The 18,559-nt window shown below is 38.6% G+C and overlaps 1 protein-coding gene across 1 annotated transcript; it reads left to right on the forward strand.

Moving 5' to 3' along the window:
• Nucleotides 1-650: 650 nt before the first annotated feature.
• On the forward strand, nt 651-16,686 carry EQTN (equatorin). The gene is made up of 7 exons (XM_040237982.1): nt 651-1,012; nt 4,401-4,487; nt 9,883-9,942; nt 11,316-11,366; nt 12,809-12,868; nt 15,575-15,728; nt 16,186-16,686. The coding sequence occupies exons 1-7, from the start codon at nt 796-798 to the stop codon at nt 16,457-16,459; spliced, it is 903 nt and encodes a 300-aa protein (XP_040093916.1). The 5' UTR covers nt 651-795; the 3' UTR covers nt 16,460-16,686.
• The last annotated feature ends 1,873 nt before the right edge of the window (nt 16,687-18,559 follow it).

The raw sequence follows: 18,559 nt of genomic DNA on the forward strand, positions 1-18,559 counted from the left end.
TGCAATGTTGTGTTAATTTCTGCTCATAGCCAAGTGACTCAGTTATGCATATATATTCTTTTTCATATTCTTTTCCATTATGGTTTATCATAGGATGTTGAAGATTGTTCCCTGTGCTATATAGTGGGAGCTTGTTGTTTTTCATCCTGTATATAATAGTTTGCATCTGCTAATCTGAAACCCCCAGTCCTTCCCTCTCCACTCTCTCCCCCTTGGCAACCACAAATTTGTTCTCTGTGTCTGTTTCATAGATGTGTTCATTTGTGTCATATTTTATATTCCACATACAAGTGATATCATACGGTATTTGTCTTATTCTTTCTGACTTACTTCACTTAGTATTATAATCTCTAGGTTCATCCATGTTGCTGCAAATGGCATTATTTCATCCTTTTTTATGGCTAATTGGTATTTCATTGTATATGTATTGTATACACCACATCTTTATCTATCCATCTCTCAAAGCACATTTAGGCTGTTGCCATGTCTTGGCTATTGTAAGTAGTGCTTCTATGAGCATAGGGTCCATGTATCTTTTTGAATTAAAAGTTTCATCTTGGTATATGCCCAGGAGTGGGATTGCTGGATCTTATGGCAACTCTATTTTTAGTTTTTTGAGGAACTTCCATTCTGTTCTCCATGGTGGCTGTATCAATTTACATTCCCACCAATAGTATAGGAGGGCCCACTTTTCTCCACATCCTCTCCAACAGTCCATGGCAATTTTCTCTAGGGTGATACAAAGTGCACTGTTGGAAATATGACCTCTGGTCATGCTTTTTTTCAGAGCATGAGATGACGCCCATACCTGAGCAGCCAGTGGCTGAACATCCCGTGGCTGAACATCCCATGACTGAACAGCCCATGACTGAACAGCCCATGGCTGAACATCCCATGGCTGAACAGCCCATGGCTGAACATCCCATGGCTGAACATCCCCATACAATGGAAGAAGAAAATAAGGAGCATACTCCTGAGAAAACTGGCGATTATCATAAAGATGTAAAAGAGTGTAAGTTTTCCAAGTTAATGGCAATACATATGCAAAAGAGGATTAGACTGATTTGATTTATAAGCTCTAAAATTTCTATAATCATTTTATTTCCTATTTAAATTTAATTTACCTTGTAGATGTCTTGGTGTATGAAATGGAATTCTTATTTTCTTCAACTTTTTCCATGAGATATTATGAAGTTTAATAAGATTTGATAACTGTCTATAATTAATATAGGATTTATCCTAGCAGTGTGGTTATTTATTCACATTAGTAACAATTGAACTAATTCTGTGGTGAGATAAGCAAAATTTATTTGGAGATGTGTGTCAGTTTCCTAGAGCTTCTTGAAATAAAGTACCACAAACTAGGGGACTCAAAGCAAAAGAAATTTATTCTCTCACAGTTCTCACAGAAGCCAGAGATCCAAAATCAAAGTTTTGGTCACACCATACTCTCTTCAAAGCCTCTAGGGCAGTGGTCCCGAAACTTTTTGGCACTAGGGACCAGTTTCATGGAAGACAATGTTTCCATGGATGGTTGGTTTCTGAAAGATTCAAGCACATTACGTTTATTATGCCTCCTCTGATCTGATAGGAGGCAGAGCTCAGGCGGTAATGTGAGCCATGCGGACCAGCCGCAAATACAGATGAAGTCTTGCTTGCTCGCTCACCTGCCTCTCATGTCCTGCTGTGAAGCCCAGTTCCTAACAAGCCACAGACGTGGCCCAGACTCTAGAAGACTATCTTCCCTTGCACCTCCCAGCTTCTTGCAGCCCCAGGAACTCCAGGGACTCCTTGGCAGCAGAACTCCAGTCTCTGCCTCTGTCTTCACAAGTTCTTCCTGTGTCTCCATGTCCAAATTTCCCTCTTCTCAATAAGGACACTGTTTTTGTTTAGGAGCTCACCGACTCCCATGTGACTTCATCTTAACTAGTTAAATTGTCAACGACTCAATTTTCAAATTAGGTCACATTCTGCAGCGCTGAAGGTGAAGACTTCAACATAGGTTTTTGGGGCAAACAAAATTCAACCCATAACAAGATGACTTTGAGATGTTTGGAAGATCTGCTAAACTCCAATTTATTCACCTTTCTTCATACAAGCTTTCCATGTCCTTATAAAGTCCACCATTCTAAAATGTGAAAAGTTCATAAAAAAACTCTTGATTAAATCTAACTATACTGGAATTTTTAATAATATTAGCCAAAGAAAAAAGAGAAATGCAGTGAAGATATACATATATACACATATTCAAGTACTTTGAAAACTATAATTAGTACATAAGTTGTATTTCTATTCTTTCTTTGATGAATCACTATCCTCTTTTGGAGGTGAAAAAACCCCCTGATGCTCAGAGAGGTCAATCGCCAGGTTTCATAGCTACAAAGGAGCACTGTCAGGCGTGGTGTCTGATCTATCCACACAGGCTACGTCTACTCTGCATCGACTGCAAACTGATGCAGTTGTTTCCTTTTCAGGATGTTTCTCTATTTTTAATTCCCAGAGATTAAAGAAACCAAGAGCCTGATGATTACTTTAATAAAAACTCTTTCTTACACACACACACCCACTCATAACATAAATGGGACTATACTAAAGAATTGTATTATGACATGCTTTTTCTCATTTAAGAACTCTGGAGCTTTTTTCATGTATACCTCTTTATTTTTAATGGATATATAGTATTCTATGAAATGATTTTCCATAATTAATCCACTGTCTTATTAAAGAATTAGATTATATGCAGTGTTTTTCTCTTGTACATTGTTCTCAGGCACACTTGAGTGTATCTCTCTTTGGATAGATACCAAGTACTGAAATTTCTGAATCAAGGATAAATCTTTTAAAATATTGATAAGTAACACCAAATTGTGCTCTAAAACACATCTATCAAGAATGCTCCCAATGTCACATATACTGAATAATGTTAATCACGTTTTGTGAATAAGTGAGAATTTTCATTACTGTTTTAATTTTCACTCTGATTACTTGTGAAGCTGAGAAAGTTTCTTTATATTTATTGGGCATTTTTATTTCTACTTTTGTGATTTACCTGTTCATATCCTTGGCCCATTTTTTCTATTAGATTGTATTTTTATTTATTTGTAAGGGCTCTTTTTTATATTTAGTATATTCAATCTTTTCTCTATGGTAAAAGTAACAAGTATTTTCTCCCAGGCTGTCACTCATCTTTAAACCTGTTTAAGTATTCTAATTACAGAGAAAATTTAAAATTTTATAAGATCAATTCTTGATTAATCAATTTCTTTACAACTTCTTTATATTGTATTTTGTTTAGGTAGGCCTTATCCAACCCAAGACATTAAATTATTTTCCAATTTTTTAAATAACTTCATATTTTTTGTTAAAACTCTTAGGTCTTAAATTCAGTTATTTTTGTATATGGTGTAAAATAGTCATAAAACTTTACATTTTTCGAGGAGGATTGCCGGTTGTCTAACACTAATTCCCTACTGATATGAAACTCACATTTAATATAATCTAAATTCCATTTGAAATTGGGTCAATTGTTATTAATACCTTTTCATTGTTTCTTTGATCTGTCTTTCCCTGCAAAGATTCACAATGTTTTAGTTTTTTTACTCTAATAACTCATAGCATTAAATATTGACCTATGATTTTCTTCTATTTCTCCATAGATCTACCTCAGAAATTTTTCAACATTAATGACTCTGTGTGTGTGTCTGTGTGTTGGGGAAATGGATATATATGTATATACTAAACACACATACACATTCATGTGTGTAAATTTTCCTGTCATTTCATGAGATTTTGGAAAGAGGAGATCTGTGTATGTTTGTTCAGTATGGGATCTTGATCCATTTTACTTTGACTCTGACTGAATAGATACATCCATTAGTTTTAAATTACAACCAGCCTCACTGACAACTCTCTAAGAGCAGGATTCATTATATACATATGTAAATGTGAATCCATTTGGGAGATTGTGATTGTTATTGAAATATGTGCTATTTAAGCTGAACTGTTACAGTCTAGCAGAAGGTTCAAGGGCAAGTGAATGCTTCTTACTTGGCTAAAATTTAACGATGTTAATACAAACAGTAATGATATTACACATCTACAAACCTCCTTTAGCACCCATTATGCACTTGTATATGTTTTTTGTCATTTTCTTAATAGTTTCTTCTCAGAAAGAATCATTTAGCATAAGGATACTAGTTTGTTTTTTTCCCTCATGAATTTTATTTTTGACCCTTGCCCCACTTGTTATTTTGTAGCTGAAGAATGTCTCAAATACTTTATTATTCTTTTTTTAGAAGTAATGTATATGTTTTAGGAAAAAATTCAGGTGAAGAAAAAATGTAAAAAGAACAAGAAATGACTTACCTAGCTGCTGAAAAGTTTTGATCTTATGTTTTCAGATGTCTTCACAACACAAAATCCAAATGGCACACAGTCTGAAATATCCGTGAGAGCAACAACTGATCTGAATTTTTCTCTGAGGAACTGTAAGTACTGAAAGGCAGCACTGCAAATAGGAAAAACACTTAAAGCAAGATTTCAAAAGAGCACTGCAGACTATTGGGTAGGAAAAAGGTCTTCAGTTCAGTTCAGTCACTCAGTCGTGTCCAACTCTTTGCGACCCCATGAACCGCAGCACGCCAGGCCTCCCTGTCCATCACCAACTCCCGGAGTTCACTCAGACTCACGTCCATCGAGTTGGTGATGCCATCCAGCCATCTCATCCTCTGTCGTCCCCTTCTCCTCCTGCCCCCAATCCCTCCCAGCATCAGAGTCTTTTCCAATGAGTCAACTCTTTGCATGAGGTGGTCAAAGTAATGGAGTTTCAGCTTTAGCATCATCCTTCCAAAGAAATCCCAGGGCTGATCTCCTTCAGAATGGACTGGTTGGATCTCCTTGCAGTCCAAGGGACTCAAGAGTCTTCTCCAACACCACAGTTCAAAAGCATCAATTCTTCAGCACTCAGCTTTCTTCACAGTCCAACTCTCACATCCATACATGACCACAGGAAAAACCATAGCCTTGACTAGATGGACCTTAGTTGGCAAAGTAATGTCTCTGCTTTTGAATATGCTATCTAGGTTGGTCATAACTTTTCTTCCAAGGAGTAAGTGTCTTTTAATTTCATGGCTGCAATCACCATCTGCAGTGATTTTGGAGCCCAGAAAAATAAAGTCTAACACTGTTTCCACTGTTTCCCCATCTATTTCCCATGAAGTGATGGGACCGGATGCCATGATCTTCGTTTTCTGAATGTTGAACTTTAAGCCAACTTTTTCACTCTCCTGTTTCACTTTCATCAAGAGGCTTTTGAGTTCCTCTTCACTTTCTGCCATAAGGGTGGTGTCATCTGCATATCTGAGGTTATTAATATTTCTCCCACAATCTTGATTCCAGCTTGTGCTTCTTCCAGCCCAGCATTTCTCATGATGTACTCTGCATATAAGTTAAATAAGCAGGGTGACAATATACAGCCTTGACGTACTCCTTTTCCTATTTGGAACCAGTCTGTTGTTTCATGTCCAATTCTAACTGTTGCTTTCTGACCTGCATATAGGTTTCTCAAGAGGCAGGTCAGGTGGTCTGGTATTCCCATCTCTTTCAGAATTTTCTACAGTTTATTGTGATCCACACAGTCAAAGGCTTTGGCATAGTCAATAAAGCAGAAATAGATGTTTTTCTGGAACTCTCTTGCTTTTTCCATGATCCAGCAGATGTTGGCAATTTGATCTCTGGTTCCTCTGCCTTTACTAAAACCAGCTTGAACATCTGGAAGTTCATGGTTTCATGTATTGCTGAAGCCTAGCTTGGGGAATTTTGAGCATTACTTTACTAGCGTGTGAGGTGAGTGCAATTGTGCAGTAGTTTGAGCATTCTTTGGCATTGCCTTTCTTTGGGATTAGAATGAAAATTGACCTTTTCCAGTCCTGTGGCCACTGCTGAGTTTCCCAAATTTGCTGGCATATTGACTGCAGCACTTTCACAGCATCATCTTTCAGGATTTGAAATAGCTCAACTAGAATTCCATCACCTCCACTAGCTTTGTTCGTAGTGATGCTTTCTAAGGCCCACTTGACTTCACATTCCAGGATGTCTGGCTCTAGGTGAGTGATCACACCGTCATGATTATCTGGATCATGAAGATCTTTTTAGTACAGTTCTTCTGTGTATTCTTGCCACCTCTTCTTAATATCTTCTGCTTCTGTTAGGTCCATACCATTTCTGTCCTTTATCGAGCCCATCTTTGCATGAAATGTTCCCTTGGTATCTCTAATTTTCTTGAAGAGATCTCTAGTCTCTCCCATTCTGTTTTTTTCCTCTATTTCTTTGCACTGATCACTGAGGAAGACTTTCTTATCTCTCCTTGCTATTCTTTGGAACTCTGCATTCAGATGCTTATATCTTTCCTTTTCTCCTTTGCTTTTCACCTCTCTACTTTTCACAGCTATTTGTAAGCCCTCCTCAGACAGCCATTTTGCTTTTTTGCATTTCTTTTCCACGGGGATGGTGTTGATCCCTGTCTCCTGTACAATGTCACAAACCTCCGTCCTTAGTTCATCAGGCACTCTGTCTATCAGATCTAGTCCCTTAAATCTATTTCTCACTTCCACGGTCTAATCATAAGGGATTTGATTTAGGTCATACCTGAATGGTCTAGTGGTTTTCCCTACTTTCTTCAATTTAAGTCTGAATTTGGTAATAAGGAGTTCATGATCTGAGCCACAGTCAGCTCCCAGTTTTGTTTTTGCTGACTGTACAGAGCTTCTCCGTCTTTGGCTGCAAAGAATATAATCAATCTGATTTCAGTGTTGACCATCTGGTGATGTCCATGTGTAGAGTCTTCTCTTGTGTTGTTGGAAGAGGGTGTTTGCTGTGACCAGTGTGTTCTCTTGGCAAAACTCTATTAGACTTTGCCCTGCTTCATTCCGTATTCCAAGGCCATATTTGCCTGTTACTCCAGGTGTTTCTTGACTTCCTACTTTTGCATTCCAGTCCCCTATAATGAAAAGGACATCTTTTTTGGGTGTTAGTTCTAAAAGGTCTTGTAGGTGTTCATAGAACCGTTCAAATTCAGCTTCTTCAGCGTTACTGGTTGGGGCACAGACTTGGATTGCTGTGATATTGAATGGTTTGCCTTGGAAACGAACAGAGATCATTCTGTCGTTTTTGAGATTGCATCCAAGTACTGCATTTCGGACTCTTCTGTTGACCATGATGGGTACTCCATTTCTTCCAAGGGATTCCTGCCCGCAGTAGTAAATATAATGGTCATCTGAGTTAAATTCATCCATTCCAGTACATTTTAGTTCACTGATTCCTAGAATGTCTATGTTCACCCTTGCCATCTCTTGTTTGACCACTTCCAATTTGCCTTGATTCATGGTCCTGACATTCCAGGTTCCTATGCAATATTGCTCTTTACAGCATCGGACCTTGCTTCTATCACCAGTCACATCCCCAAGTGGGTATTGTTTTTGCTTTGGCTCCATCCCTTCATTCTTTCTGGAGTTATTTTACCACTGATCTCCAGTAGCATATTGGGCACCTACTGACCTGGGGAGTTCCTCTTTCAGTTTCCTATCATTTTGCCTTTTCATACTGTTCATGGGGTTCTCAAGGCAAGAATACTGAAGTGGCTTGCCATTCCCTTCTCCAGTGGACCACGTTCTGTCAGACCTCTCCGCCCGCCTTGGGTGGCCTCACAGGCATGGCTTAGTTTCATTGAGTTAGACAAGGCTGTGGTCCTAGTGTGATTAGATTGACTAGTTTTCTGTGAGTATGGTTTCAGTGTGTCTGCCCTCTGATGCCCTCTTGCAACACCTACTGTCTTACTTGGGTTTCTCAGTGGAGCTAATATCATCAGGGAGTCTTAATTCGTAAAATAAGGAGACTCCACCATAGCCATTGCACTGGTAAATTCAGAAGGCAAAAATGTTTTTACATTTCTTAGCCTCATATTTTTGGTTTGGGTGGAAAGAAAAAGAAAATAAATTTAGGACTCCAGAAGATTGTTTTTTTCTTAAACCACATTTTTACTTCTTTCTACTTTGTGCTTTCAGCTTCAAATATCATTTCTTTTTGCATCTTTCTACCAAGTATAACTACTGATAGAGGAAATGAGGAAATGTTGCCAGCATGTCACTTTGGAGGCCATTACAAGTCTCTAAAGTATATATACTACATCCCTCACCTTAAAGCGTCAACAGCTCATATCTATGAAACCCAAGAAGACAAGGAAAAGAGGATGAAAGCAAATACGGCAAGAGAGAATGTTTCTGACAATGACAATATTTAATATTAGGAAAATCAGACTCAGCAATGCCTAATAATTAATAAAACTTCTTGACAATAATGGAACATTTTGAGCAATTCCAAAACTTGAAACATAAATATGACATAGAGACATTTCGAGGGCACACGTTAATTTAGACAGATCTGATGGCTATTTTGTTTGCATACAGCAGACAACATCTTCAGCTGTTTCTTCAACAGGTCAGGTACCTAAAATTCCCTTCTGAAGATGGATTATTGATGACCACAGCACCCATGGAAGAGTTTTCAAAACCCTAACTTAGCTTCCCACAGTTCAAGTCCCCAGAGGATTGTCAAAGTTGGATTGGGATAAGAAATTTTTGCCATTTTCACTGGGGCTGTAACAGAGACTTGTTGAGTGGTGGGGACATTCTGGAAGAGCAAGCTCCCAAAGGAGATGGAAATCTCCAGAATAATTTTGACTGATTATTCTTCTAGTCCCTAAAATGATGAGGACAGGCAGTAGTGAGGCAATCCAGACATGTTTCTCTCAAATCAATGGGGGTTGCAAAGCAGCATTTAAGGATTACATCCCAGTCATTCCAGCCCTGATTGAGTCCATGTCAACTGTGGTAATGGATTATTTTTTTTCCATCCTTTCTTTCCAACAAGTTACCTATAATAATGTTGTCTGTAGGCTCAGTAGAAATCTTCCTAGAGTGGGATTGCCTGTAATTCATATGGCACTTCATCCATTTCTGTCTGAACCAAAGTTAACTGAAATTGCCAACTTCATAGGGAGAAAAATAAATGGTCCTCCAGTCACAAAGTGAAAAGTAAAAGTGAAAGTCACTCAGTCATGTCTGACTCTTTGTGACCCCATGGACTACATAGTCCATGGAATTCTCCATGCCAGAATACTGGAGTGGGTAGCCTGTCCCTTCTCCAGGGCATCTTCCTGACCCAGGAATCGAACTGGAGTCTCCTGCATTGCAGGCAGATTCTTTACCAGCTGAGCTACCAGGGAAGCCCTCCAGTCACAACTTCTCCCAAATTGACTCTTACATACCTCCAGATTGACGTGTTATAGACTGAGATATAGCCTAAATCAGGCCTGGAAATCCTTGAGCTGTAACCCCAAATTTTAATCGCCCAAACTGCTTTGAGTGGTTAACACCATATGTTTCCAGCTTACCAGGACACGGCTGCTACCTCCCTCTTTCATGTCATCACACTGAACCAGCAACCAAGTTGTCCTGGGTTGATAGTATTACTTCAAAGCCTGGAAAACCACGTGAAGCCAGTGTACCTCACCCAGCAGAGCGTCCTCAGTGCCAAAGGGAGCATGTAGCCCCACACTCCGTTTCTCCTCTCTTACAAATTATGGGCATATCAGTCCCACCTCAGGCAACCTCTTATTGTACAAACATTCTTCAATGGCTTCTTCTTTCCCCTCCTTTACGGTATCTCAGGAAAATGTCAACAGCATTCTCTTTGGTTTTGTTGTTGTTGTTATTGTTGTTTTTTTCTCTCCTTTTCTTTGTTCTATTTTTTAGCTTAAAAAATACCTAAATACAAATGTTGAGTCAATATTTTTATATGCCGATAATCCATTATGCCTTTTCCTAGATAAACTCTTCAATGAAACAACTACGACGGCACCTCCTGAAGTAGTCAGCCATGAAGAAAGTAAAGAACCTTTTGGAGAAACTACTCACAGTATTAAACTTACAACATTGTAGTCAGACCTGGAGCATGTCATTATATGACTTAAAAATTTAACTTTCATTACTCTGAGTATTTCATAAAGTGATAACAGACTTAAAGAATTCATACTACTACAATTTAAAATCACTCTAAAATCTTTTAAATGGTAAAAATATAGGAATCAATTTTCAGATTTACCTGACAAAGGGTAGGAAATGAACTCTTTTCAAAATACAACCTGATTGTAGTAAAATGTATTACAGTTATATTTATATTAAATAGATATTTATATAAAATATCATGTATGTATAAATATACATTTATATAAATATATTTAATACATTTTAATATATATTTTAAAAAATTATAGTAATCATTTTAACAAGCACATACTTGATAAATAAACTTAACTCTGCTTAGAGTTGATTTTTAGCATTTCCTAAGAATATTAGTGGAGAGTTCAGAGCTAGAGTTTACAAAATCAAAATTATCATTTTACTTTTCTGACAGTACTGTTTCTTATAACATACTTGTGAAATCATAACAACTCAGGATGGCTTTTCTCTAAGGTCTTGAAAGAGGAGTGGTCTAATTGAAGACAGTGAACTGTCATTACATGAAACCCTATATTCTCCAGTTCATACAATCCAGGTATATTTCTCATGACTCCTTTAATATGGTTATTCACTTTCTTGCATAACCATATTAGAGTAATATTTTAAAATAGAAATCTTATCATCCCGGTATGCCCCTTCTTAAATACCATCAGTAACTTACTGCTAGGTTTGGGGTCATATTCTAAATTCTTAACCAGGCATTCAAGTCTGAAGTGATCTGACCATTGAAGAACTTGCCAGTCTCATTTCTGGTCGCATTCCCCACCCATATTCTCCACACCAGACTACCTGAACCTGCTCATAACACCTGCGTTTGCTCACCGTGGAAGGACCTCTCTCTCACATAGTTTATCTGGCAAACAATTCCTAGTCCTCTGAGCCTTTATGAGAGCATAGCCTCCCACGCAAAGTGTTTCTGGCTTTTGAAAGTGAATTAGATCCTTCTGTGCATACCACCTGTGCATTGCTATGAAAGCCCTCATTCTCCTGCAATGTGATGAACAGTGAATTTTGTCTGTCTGCCTCTCAAAGTAAGAGTGTGTTCCTTAAACATAAGACCTGTATCTTGTTCATTTCTGTAACTTTAAATGCCACCCACAGGGTCTGGCACATGGCAGGAACTCAAGGTGTAACTGTTACATGACTAGACTAACATAAAAAAATGAACATTCTATCAGAATTTTACTAAAGTCAAATTACCTTATTTTGTTATCCTGTTCTATTTTGTTTTTTAAACAGAAGGAACCCAGAGTCCAAATGAGCCTGCATTTTGGACAATGTTAGCTAAAGGTAAACTCATAGTAGTTAGGTAGCTGAGAAAATGTTTTGGTTTTCTAAAGTCTTCTGTAAGAAAGCCGAGATCCGTGTAAATTTTTCTAATCCTAAGAATTAACATGTCAGCATTTTGCCGCCATCATCACGTGTAAGAGCAAATGCAACACAGAGCCAGAAAGTTGATCACTGTCACTCATTTTCCAATCCTCTCACCAAAAGTTTCGCTCTCCTACAAATGTTACAATCTAGCCATTTAATTTATTTATGATTAAAAATGTTAAATAAGGCTCTTGCTCAATAGTATCCCTCTTTGTATTTGGGGCAGTATGTGTAGAAGCACATGGGGATGCATGAGTGAATGCAAAGTGTATATCAAAATATATGCATGCACAAAAGTACTGTGTAAATCATAATTGTACATGCATTCATTTATAAATCACACACACAGCATTTGTGTATATGCATGTATACATATAATGTGTATATTATCAATAAATGCATACGTGCATAAATGTAATTCATGTATCCCACACATATATGCGTGCATTATGTGAATTATATGCCATATTTGATGGATCCTCATTTGTGGATTCTGTATTTGTGAATTTACCTACATTTAAAATTTCTTTGGAACTCTCCACATCAATTACTTGCAGAACTTTCACAGTCATTGATGGACACACACAGAGTAGCAAAACATATTTAATTGTGTGAAGCTCTTGTTCCCAGCTGAAGTATAACAAAGGCCTTCTTTTTTCAGCTCTCATGCTGTAAACAAAATATCTTTTTTAGTGTAAGGTGTTTTGCATTTTTGTGCTTTCTGCTGGCAATTTTGCTATTTTAAATGCCCTCCAAGTATAGTATTACAATGCTGTTTGGTTCCTAAACAGGAGAAGGCTGTTATGTGCCTCAGGAAGAAAAATGTGTGTATTATATAAGCTTCAGACAGGTGTGAGTTATAATGCTATTGATTGTGAGCTCAGTGTTAATGAGTCAGACTGTAGCCCACCAGGCTCCTCTGTCCATGGGGCTTCCCAGGCAACAATACTGGAGTGGGTTTCCGTTCCCTTCTTCAGAAGATCTTCCCAACCCAGGGATGAAATCTGGGTCTCCCTCATTGCAGGTGGATTCTTTACCTCCTGAGCCACCAGGGAAGTATAATCAATCAGCCGTATATACCAAATAAAGTGTCTCTAAACAGAAACATACATAAAACAAGCCTGCTGGGTCAAAAACAAGCTTATATGACCAGAGGCTCATAAGAACCTAAGCCTGTATTTCCCTGAGGAATGATGATGCTTCAGTATCCATTTAATTCAGTGCTTACATGACTTAACTACCACGACTACCATGAAAAATGAGAATGAACTGTATATAGAATCCACACACATCTACACACACAATAATTTTAGTAAGTGAATTTTGTTTACCATAATACCCATTTATTGTTTTAACAGCTATAAATGCAACCACCAGTGAGGACAACCAACGAGATCAATTTTTTCACCCAATTCCAAGTAAGAGCAAAATACTTCAATTAAATGGATACATAAATACTTGCACACATTTTAGTGTCTACATGGTGATACTGTTTTCCTCAGTAAGGTGTGGTATATGTAAGAGAGTAGTATGGTGACTGACATTATATTGAGGTCATTTAGAGTTTTAGGAAAGGTATGGTTTCTAAACAGTGTTCTCCATGACCATATTGCAGATATTCCCATCTTCCTGTTGTATAACTTCTATTCCTGGAAGTAAATAGAAACAGTAAACTCAACGGAGATGTAGGCAAAATGAACAATACATGGGATGCATTTTTTTTTTAATTGACAGACTTTTTTCGAGCAGTTCTAGGCTACAGAAAAATTGAGTAGAAAGTAAAGAGTTCTCATATATTCCACCCACTTAGTTTTCCTTGTTATTAACATCTTCCATTGGTGTGGTGCATTTTTTTTATAATTGGTGAGCCAATATTGATACATTGTTATTAACGAAGCTTCACAGTTTACATTAGAGTTCATTCTTTGAGTTGTACAATTCTACAGGTTTTCACAAATATCTTGTGTCCACCACTGCAACCATACAGGGTAGCTTCATTGCCCTAAAAATTCTCTATGATCTACTTAGCCATCTTTCCCTTCCCCAACCCTGATCTATCCGTTGTCTCTATGGTTTTGCCTTTTCCAGAAGGTCAAATAGTTGGACATACATGTGTTCTTTTCAGAGTGGCTTCTTTGGCTTAGTACTCTGCATTTAGGTTCCTTCCGTGTCTTTTTGTGACTTGATAGTTTACTACTTTTCATCGCTGAATAATATTCCAGTATATGGATGTACTGGTATGTTTATCCATTCATCTATTGCAGGACATCTTGACTGTTTCTAAGTTTTGGCAATAATGAATAAAGCTGCTATAAACATTCATGTGTAGGTTTTTGTGTGGTCATAAGTTTTCAGCTCATTCACCTAAATACCAAGGATTGTGACTGCTGAATCATGGGGTAAGACTATGTTCAGATTTGTAAGAAACTGCCAAACTGCCTTCCAAAGTGGCTGTACCATTTTGCATTCCCACCACCAATAAACGAGAGAATTCCTGCTGCCAGATGTAGTTTTCATTAATGGATTGATTTTATTTATATGAATAAAAGAACTCCTGACTTTGATGGAAATTTTCATAACAAGGCATCATATTAATTTTCCCCAAACCTCTGTCCTATGTAAATACATTGAAAAAGAAATGGCATCTGGTAATACATGTAGGGCCTACCACCTTAATTCTGTGCTGAGTTATTTGACACTTAATGCCACTTGCCTTTCAGTGAGTCAAGAAAATGGTGTCAGTCTTCTTTATTTAGAAAAGTGATAACCAGTAATGACAATGTTCTAGAAATATTTTGTCTTTTCGAGTAATGAAAGCATGATCGATATTCTATTGCGTGTTGAGCACCTACCACACTTTACATATGTTATTGTGTCAATCCTCACAGCAATTCCATGAAAGTTGGTATTATCTCCATATTACAGATGAGGAAACTGTGGCTTAGCGGGGGAAAAAAACCTGTCCCAACTTGTAATTAGCTTTTCTATAATTTCCAATGGTTAGGGATTTCAAACCCTTCTTTAGTTTTGACCATCACCTTGATAAACAAATGTACTATAAGCACACCTCTTTACAAAAGCCCTTTTAATTCAGGAGCACAGCCCATTTTAATATAATTTATTTCCAAAATAATCTGCCTCAAAGTCAAGATATCAGTCATTCACAACTGTATACATTTCTCTCCCCTTGGCCTAGGATTGCACATGGACAATTTTAATTTTTTTAATATAAGAGAGTACACACATGGGAATTTGTCATTGCTTATTACCAAAACATCATTACCTGAAAAAAATCATGAAAAATCATTGGAACTTTTGGGTGAAAAGATGTTGGACGAGAAGGGACGAATAGCAACATGATCGTTTAAAGTCACCATTTCATGCCTATTAAGTCAGACATATATTCAGGAAGATATAAAATTTGGCAATAAATATATATATTTATTCAGTAAAAAGACTTTTGACATTTCTGGATCCAAACATGATTTTAATCATATATTTTAGAAATTTAGCTAAGTTTCCATTTCTTTAACATCAAATACACTAGATTTGATCATAGTAATAAGAAGACAAATTCAGTTCTTAAGCCTTGCGGAGGAAGCACTGTAGTACATCATCCTTTTAACTTAAAAGAAAAGTCAACTCCTGCCAACAGGAGAAATGCATATTTCTTTCCTGAAGGACTAATCCCATATGTGTAATTTCATCACGTTTTTAATAGTAATCTCTTCCGAGCCTTGGATTGGTTTTTAATTATACAAGGAGGAAGGCCGATACATGTTTTAACATCTAGTCACCTGGATTTGATACCAGATTTTGCCACTTACTAGCTATGTGCTGAGGGCAAATCCATAAACTTCTGTGATCCTGGAAAATGGAGTGAGGGTCAGCTCCTCCAAGATTGCTGTGAAGGGGAAAGCTTAAAAAAAAAGTTGAGAGTCTTTGTCCATAGGAAGTGGCCTATAGCCTCCTCCTTGACATTGCACGAAGGTAGAGGGGAGAGTGCAGTGAAGACTCTGGGTGGCAAAGGCTTCTCTCCAGTTGCACTGTGATCCTTATTCCGCCAGAAAAACTTGCTGAACACAGTTACTCTTTCCCACTGCGTTTTCTTTCTTTCCTCTCAGACTCTGATGTGAATGCTACATGGGAAGACAACACGGCAAGAACACAGGAAGCCAAGTTAAAATTAATGCTGGGCATCTCACTGATGACCCTCTTCCTTTTTGTCGTCCTGCTGGCAATCTGTAGTGCCATGCTGTACAAAATGAAGATGATGAAGTAAGTCTGCAGACCTCTGGAGCCTTTAAAACTCAGGAGAGGACTCTCCTTTCCTCAGTAGAGGGCTGGGCAAACACAACTCCCAAGTTTATAAGGTATTCAGTTTGGCTCCCTTGCCTCTATTTGGAGAGGACCATGGAGCTGTCTCTCAGGGAGTATCCCACTTGAACTTGTCCTCAATATTTTAAATAATCATCTAGAGAAAGAAACAACCCTAGTCAATTGGGAAGGTGATAAGAAGCTAATGCATACTTTTTCCATAGCCTTGAGACAAAAGGGGTTATGAACTCTGTTCTAAATAGCACATCTGTGTAGGGTCTAACATTTTTCATTCATTTATCTAGTGTAATAATAAATAGACAATGTATTGGACAGAATTCATATATTATTTTAAGATGCTTTTCTAAAGCTGCAAACGCACCCAAAAACAGTTCTTGATATGTGTTTCTGTTTTCAGATATAAACAAGCATGTCAGACCGGTGAATACTCCATCAACCCAGAGCTGGCCACCCTGTCTTACTTTCATCCATCAGAAGGCGTATCAGACACATCATTTTCCAAGAGTGCGGAGAGCAGCACGTTTTGGGGCACCACTTCTTCAGAATTAAAGAAATCAGACACAAGGTCAAAATCTAGGATGACAGACATGACTTCCACAGCCTCAGAGGAGAATGAGGAGTCAGACATGATTCAGAGTGAGGAGCCCAGCGAGGAACCCACAGATGATTAGACAACTGTAATATTTTTGTCATAAAAAATACTTTTGTGATGTTCATTTGTAATTTGGAAACTCTGGTGAGACCAAATTTTCTGGTGTCGTCAAAGGAGGGCATATTAAATAAAATTCTCTCAGCTATAAAAACTATTTAAAACTATATTCCAAAAAATATAAGGAAATAAGGTGTGAAAAAGCTCATCAAGTAAAAAATGATCCTGTAAAGTGACTTATGCAAAATATTCATTCTAGGCTGGCTCTTTTTAAAATACGAGTATTTCAGTTTTTCACCTTACCTGTGGGCATTTTAGGGAATTTTGGGGCAACCACTACCATGCCCCTCTCCATCACCAAAGCAAAAAAAAAAAAAAAAAAACCACACCCGTTGCTGTTTACTGGCAAAACAGGTGTGCCGTATCAAGAGACAAAACAAGTATTAGAGACTCCTGGCATTCTTCAATTGTTTCAAAGTCATCAGGGTGCAGTAAGATTTAGGGAAAAATATTTTTTCCATTTTTAAAGTATCCATAACCATTTGAGATATCATTGTTTTCCAGAAGAGAAAGGAAGCAGGGATTCCAGCATCTAATTTTCTAGAGGGGGATTCATGGGTCTTGAATATTTTAGGGCTAGAGGCCCCTTCCTTCTCTCTCGCCACCAAGCACCCATGCTTGGTATGTGGTATTGGGGTTGGGGAAAGCATTTCAAAGACTAATGTATGTAATCAGTGACTTATGAAACTACCCTAGGAGTCTTTCAGTTTACAGAGAAGACCAATGGAATCGGGATACTGTTTCCCTTTTAGGAGTGTTTCAACTGGAAGGATTTTAGAGACATGTAATCAGATCCTTTGTGGATATGTGTGGATGATGGGGAGGGAAGGAACTGGGACGGTGTCATTGTCTTCCTAAATTCTCACCTACTTTACACTATGCACTTTGACACATTATATCACACAGAAGTCTACCACCCTATGCAAGACAAGTTTATTTGACAGACCAAGAAATGAGAACTTGGGTAAATTGGATCCTTTGCCTAAGAGAGAGGCAAAGTTTAGATGTGCTTTGACACTGAGGTTCTCTCCCTGGTCTATGAAGGTTAACAGTCAAACTTGTAACAAAAGTCAAAGGGTGTTTAGAAGCAAGGTAGGCATCCACAAGGCAGGAGATTCCTTAACCCAAATGTCCTTTCAGCTCTTGGGAGATTGTTTTCCCTAAATGTAGGTTAGGTCTCTATGAACCTCCTTCCCTGTAGAAGATAGACGCACTCACACACTACACTCACCTGCCGCTACCCTACCATCCATTCTCAGAATCATCCTTCTCTCCCTATTTTCTCCCCTGACATCAGCTCCAGCCTGCCCATTGGCTCGAAAAGCTACGAAGCGCCGCCTCCGAGTAGCCGCAGACCATATAAGGCTGTACTCGGGCGGGAGAAGTAGTAGTAGGCTGGGGGGTCCCCCTTTTCCCGGTACTGTCGCCGCAACAGTGCAGGCGGGTTTACGGAGCCAGGTGAGGTGAACCTCGAGCAGTAGTCCATGCTACGCTCCGTGGGTTACTTTTGTCATTTTCCGTGCCCTTTTTACAGTCCCAGGGGTCGGTGCCAGCGTTTGTACTGCCAGTTCAGGCACCAGGAAATGCGGTGGGAATTGAGTGAGGCAGGTAGTTGCAGCAGCTTGGAGGTGCTCGGGCTGCAGAGGAGACACAGTGAATTCATGGGTGAGAAAGGGCTCACGGGAAGAAGGTCAGGTGGGTTTGGGGAAGGGTTGGCTACCAACCGTTCCCACCTTCTCCCTCCACCAATCCTTGGAAGAATACGGGAGGTTTCTTGATTGGAAATAGGTGTAAGGGTTACTTTTGTCTTCAGTACTAAAGTACTGCAGCTTGAGAAAGTGAATCAATATAGCATTGCTGCTGCTGCTGCTAAGTCACTTCAGTCGTGTCCGACTCTGTGTGACCCCAGAGACGGCAGCCCACCAGGCTCCCCCGTCCCTGGGATTCTCCAGGTAAGAACACTGGAGTGGGTTGCCATTTCCTTCTCCAATTCATGAAAGTGAAAAGGGAAAGTGAAGTCGCTCAGTCGTGTCCGACCCTTAGAGACCCCATGGACTGCAGC

This window comes from Oryx dammah, unplaced genomic scaffold, assembly GCF_014754425.2.
Source record: "Oryx dammah isolate SB20612 unplaced genomic scaffold, SCBI_Odam_1.1 HiC_scaffold_1, whole genome shotgun sequence".
In the NCBI taxonomy this organism is placed as follows: Eukaryota; Metazoa; Chordata; class Mammalia; order Artiodactyla; family Bovidae; genus Oryx; species Oryx dammah.

Bases quoted from the DNA above. Each gene is read 5' to 3' on its own strand.
- EQTN (XM_040237982.1), top strand. From the start codon at position 796: ATGACGCCCATACCTGAGCAGCCAGTGGCTGAACATCCCGTGGCTGAA. The intron at 11,367-12,808 runs GTAAACTCATAG...TTGTTTTAACAG, and splicing joins TTGGACAATGTTAGCTAAAG to CTATAAATGCAACCACCAGT. The intron at 15,729-16,185 runs GTAAGTCTGCAG...TTCTGTTTTCAG, and splicing joins TACAAAATGAAGATGATGAA to ATATAAACAAGCATGTCAGA.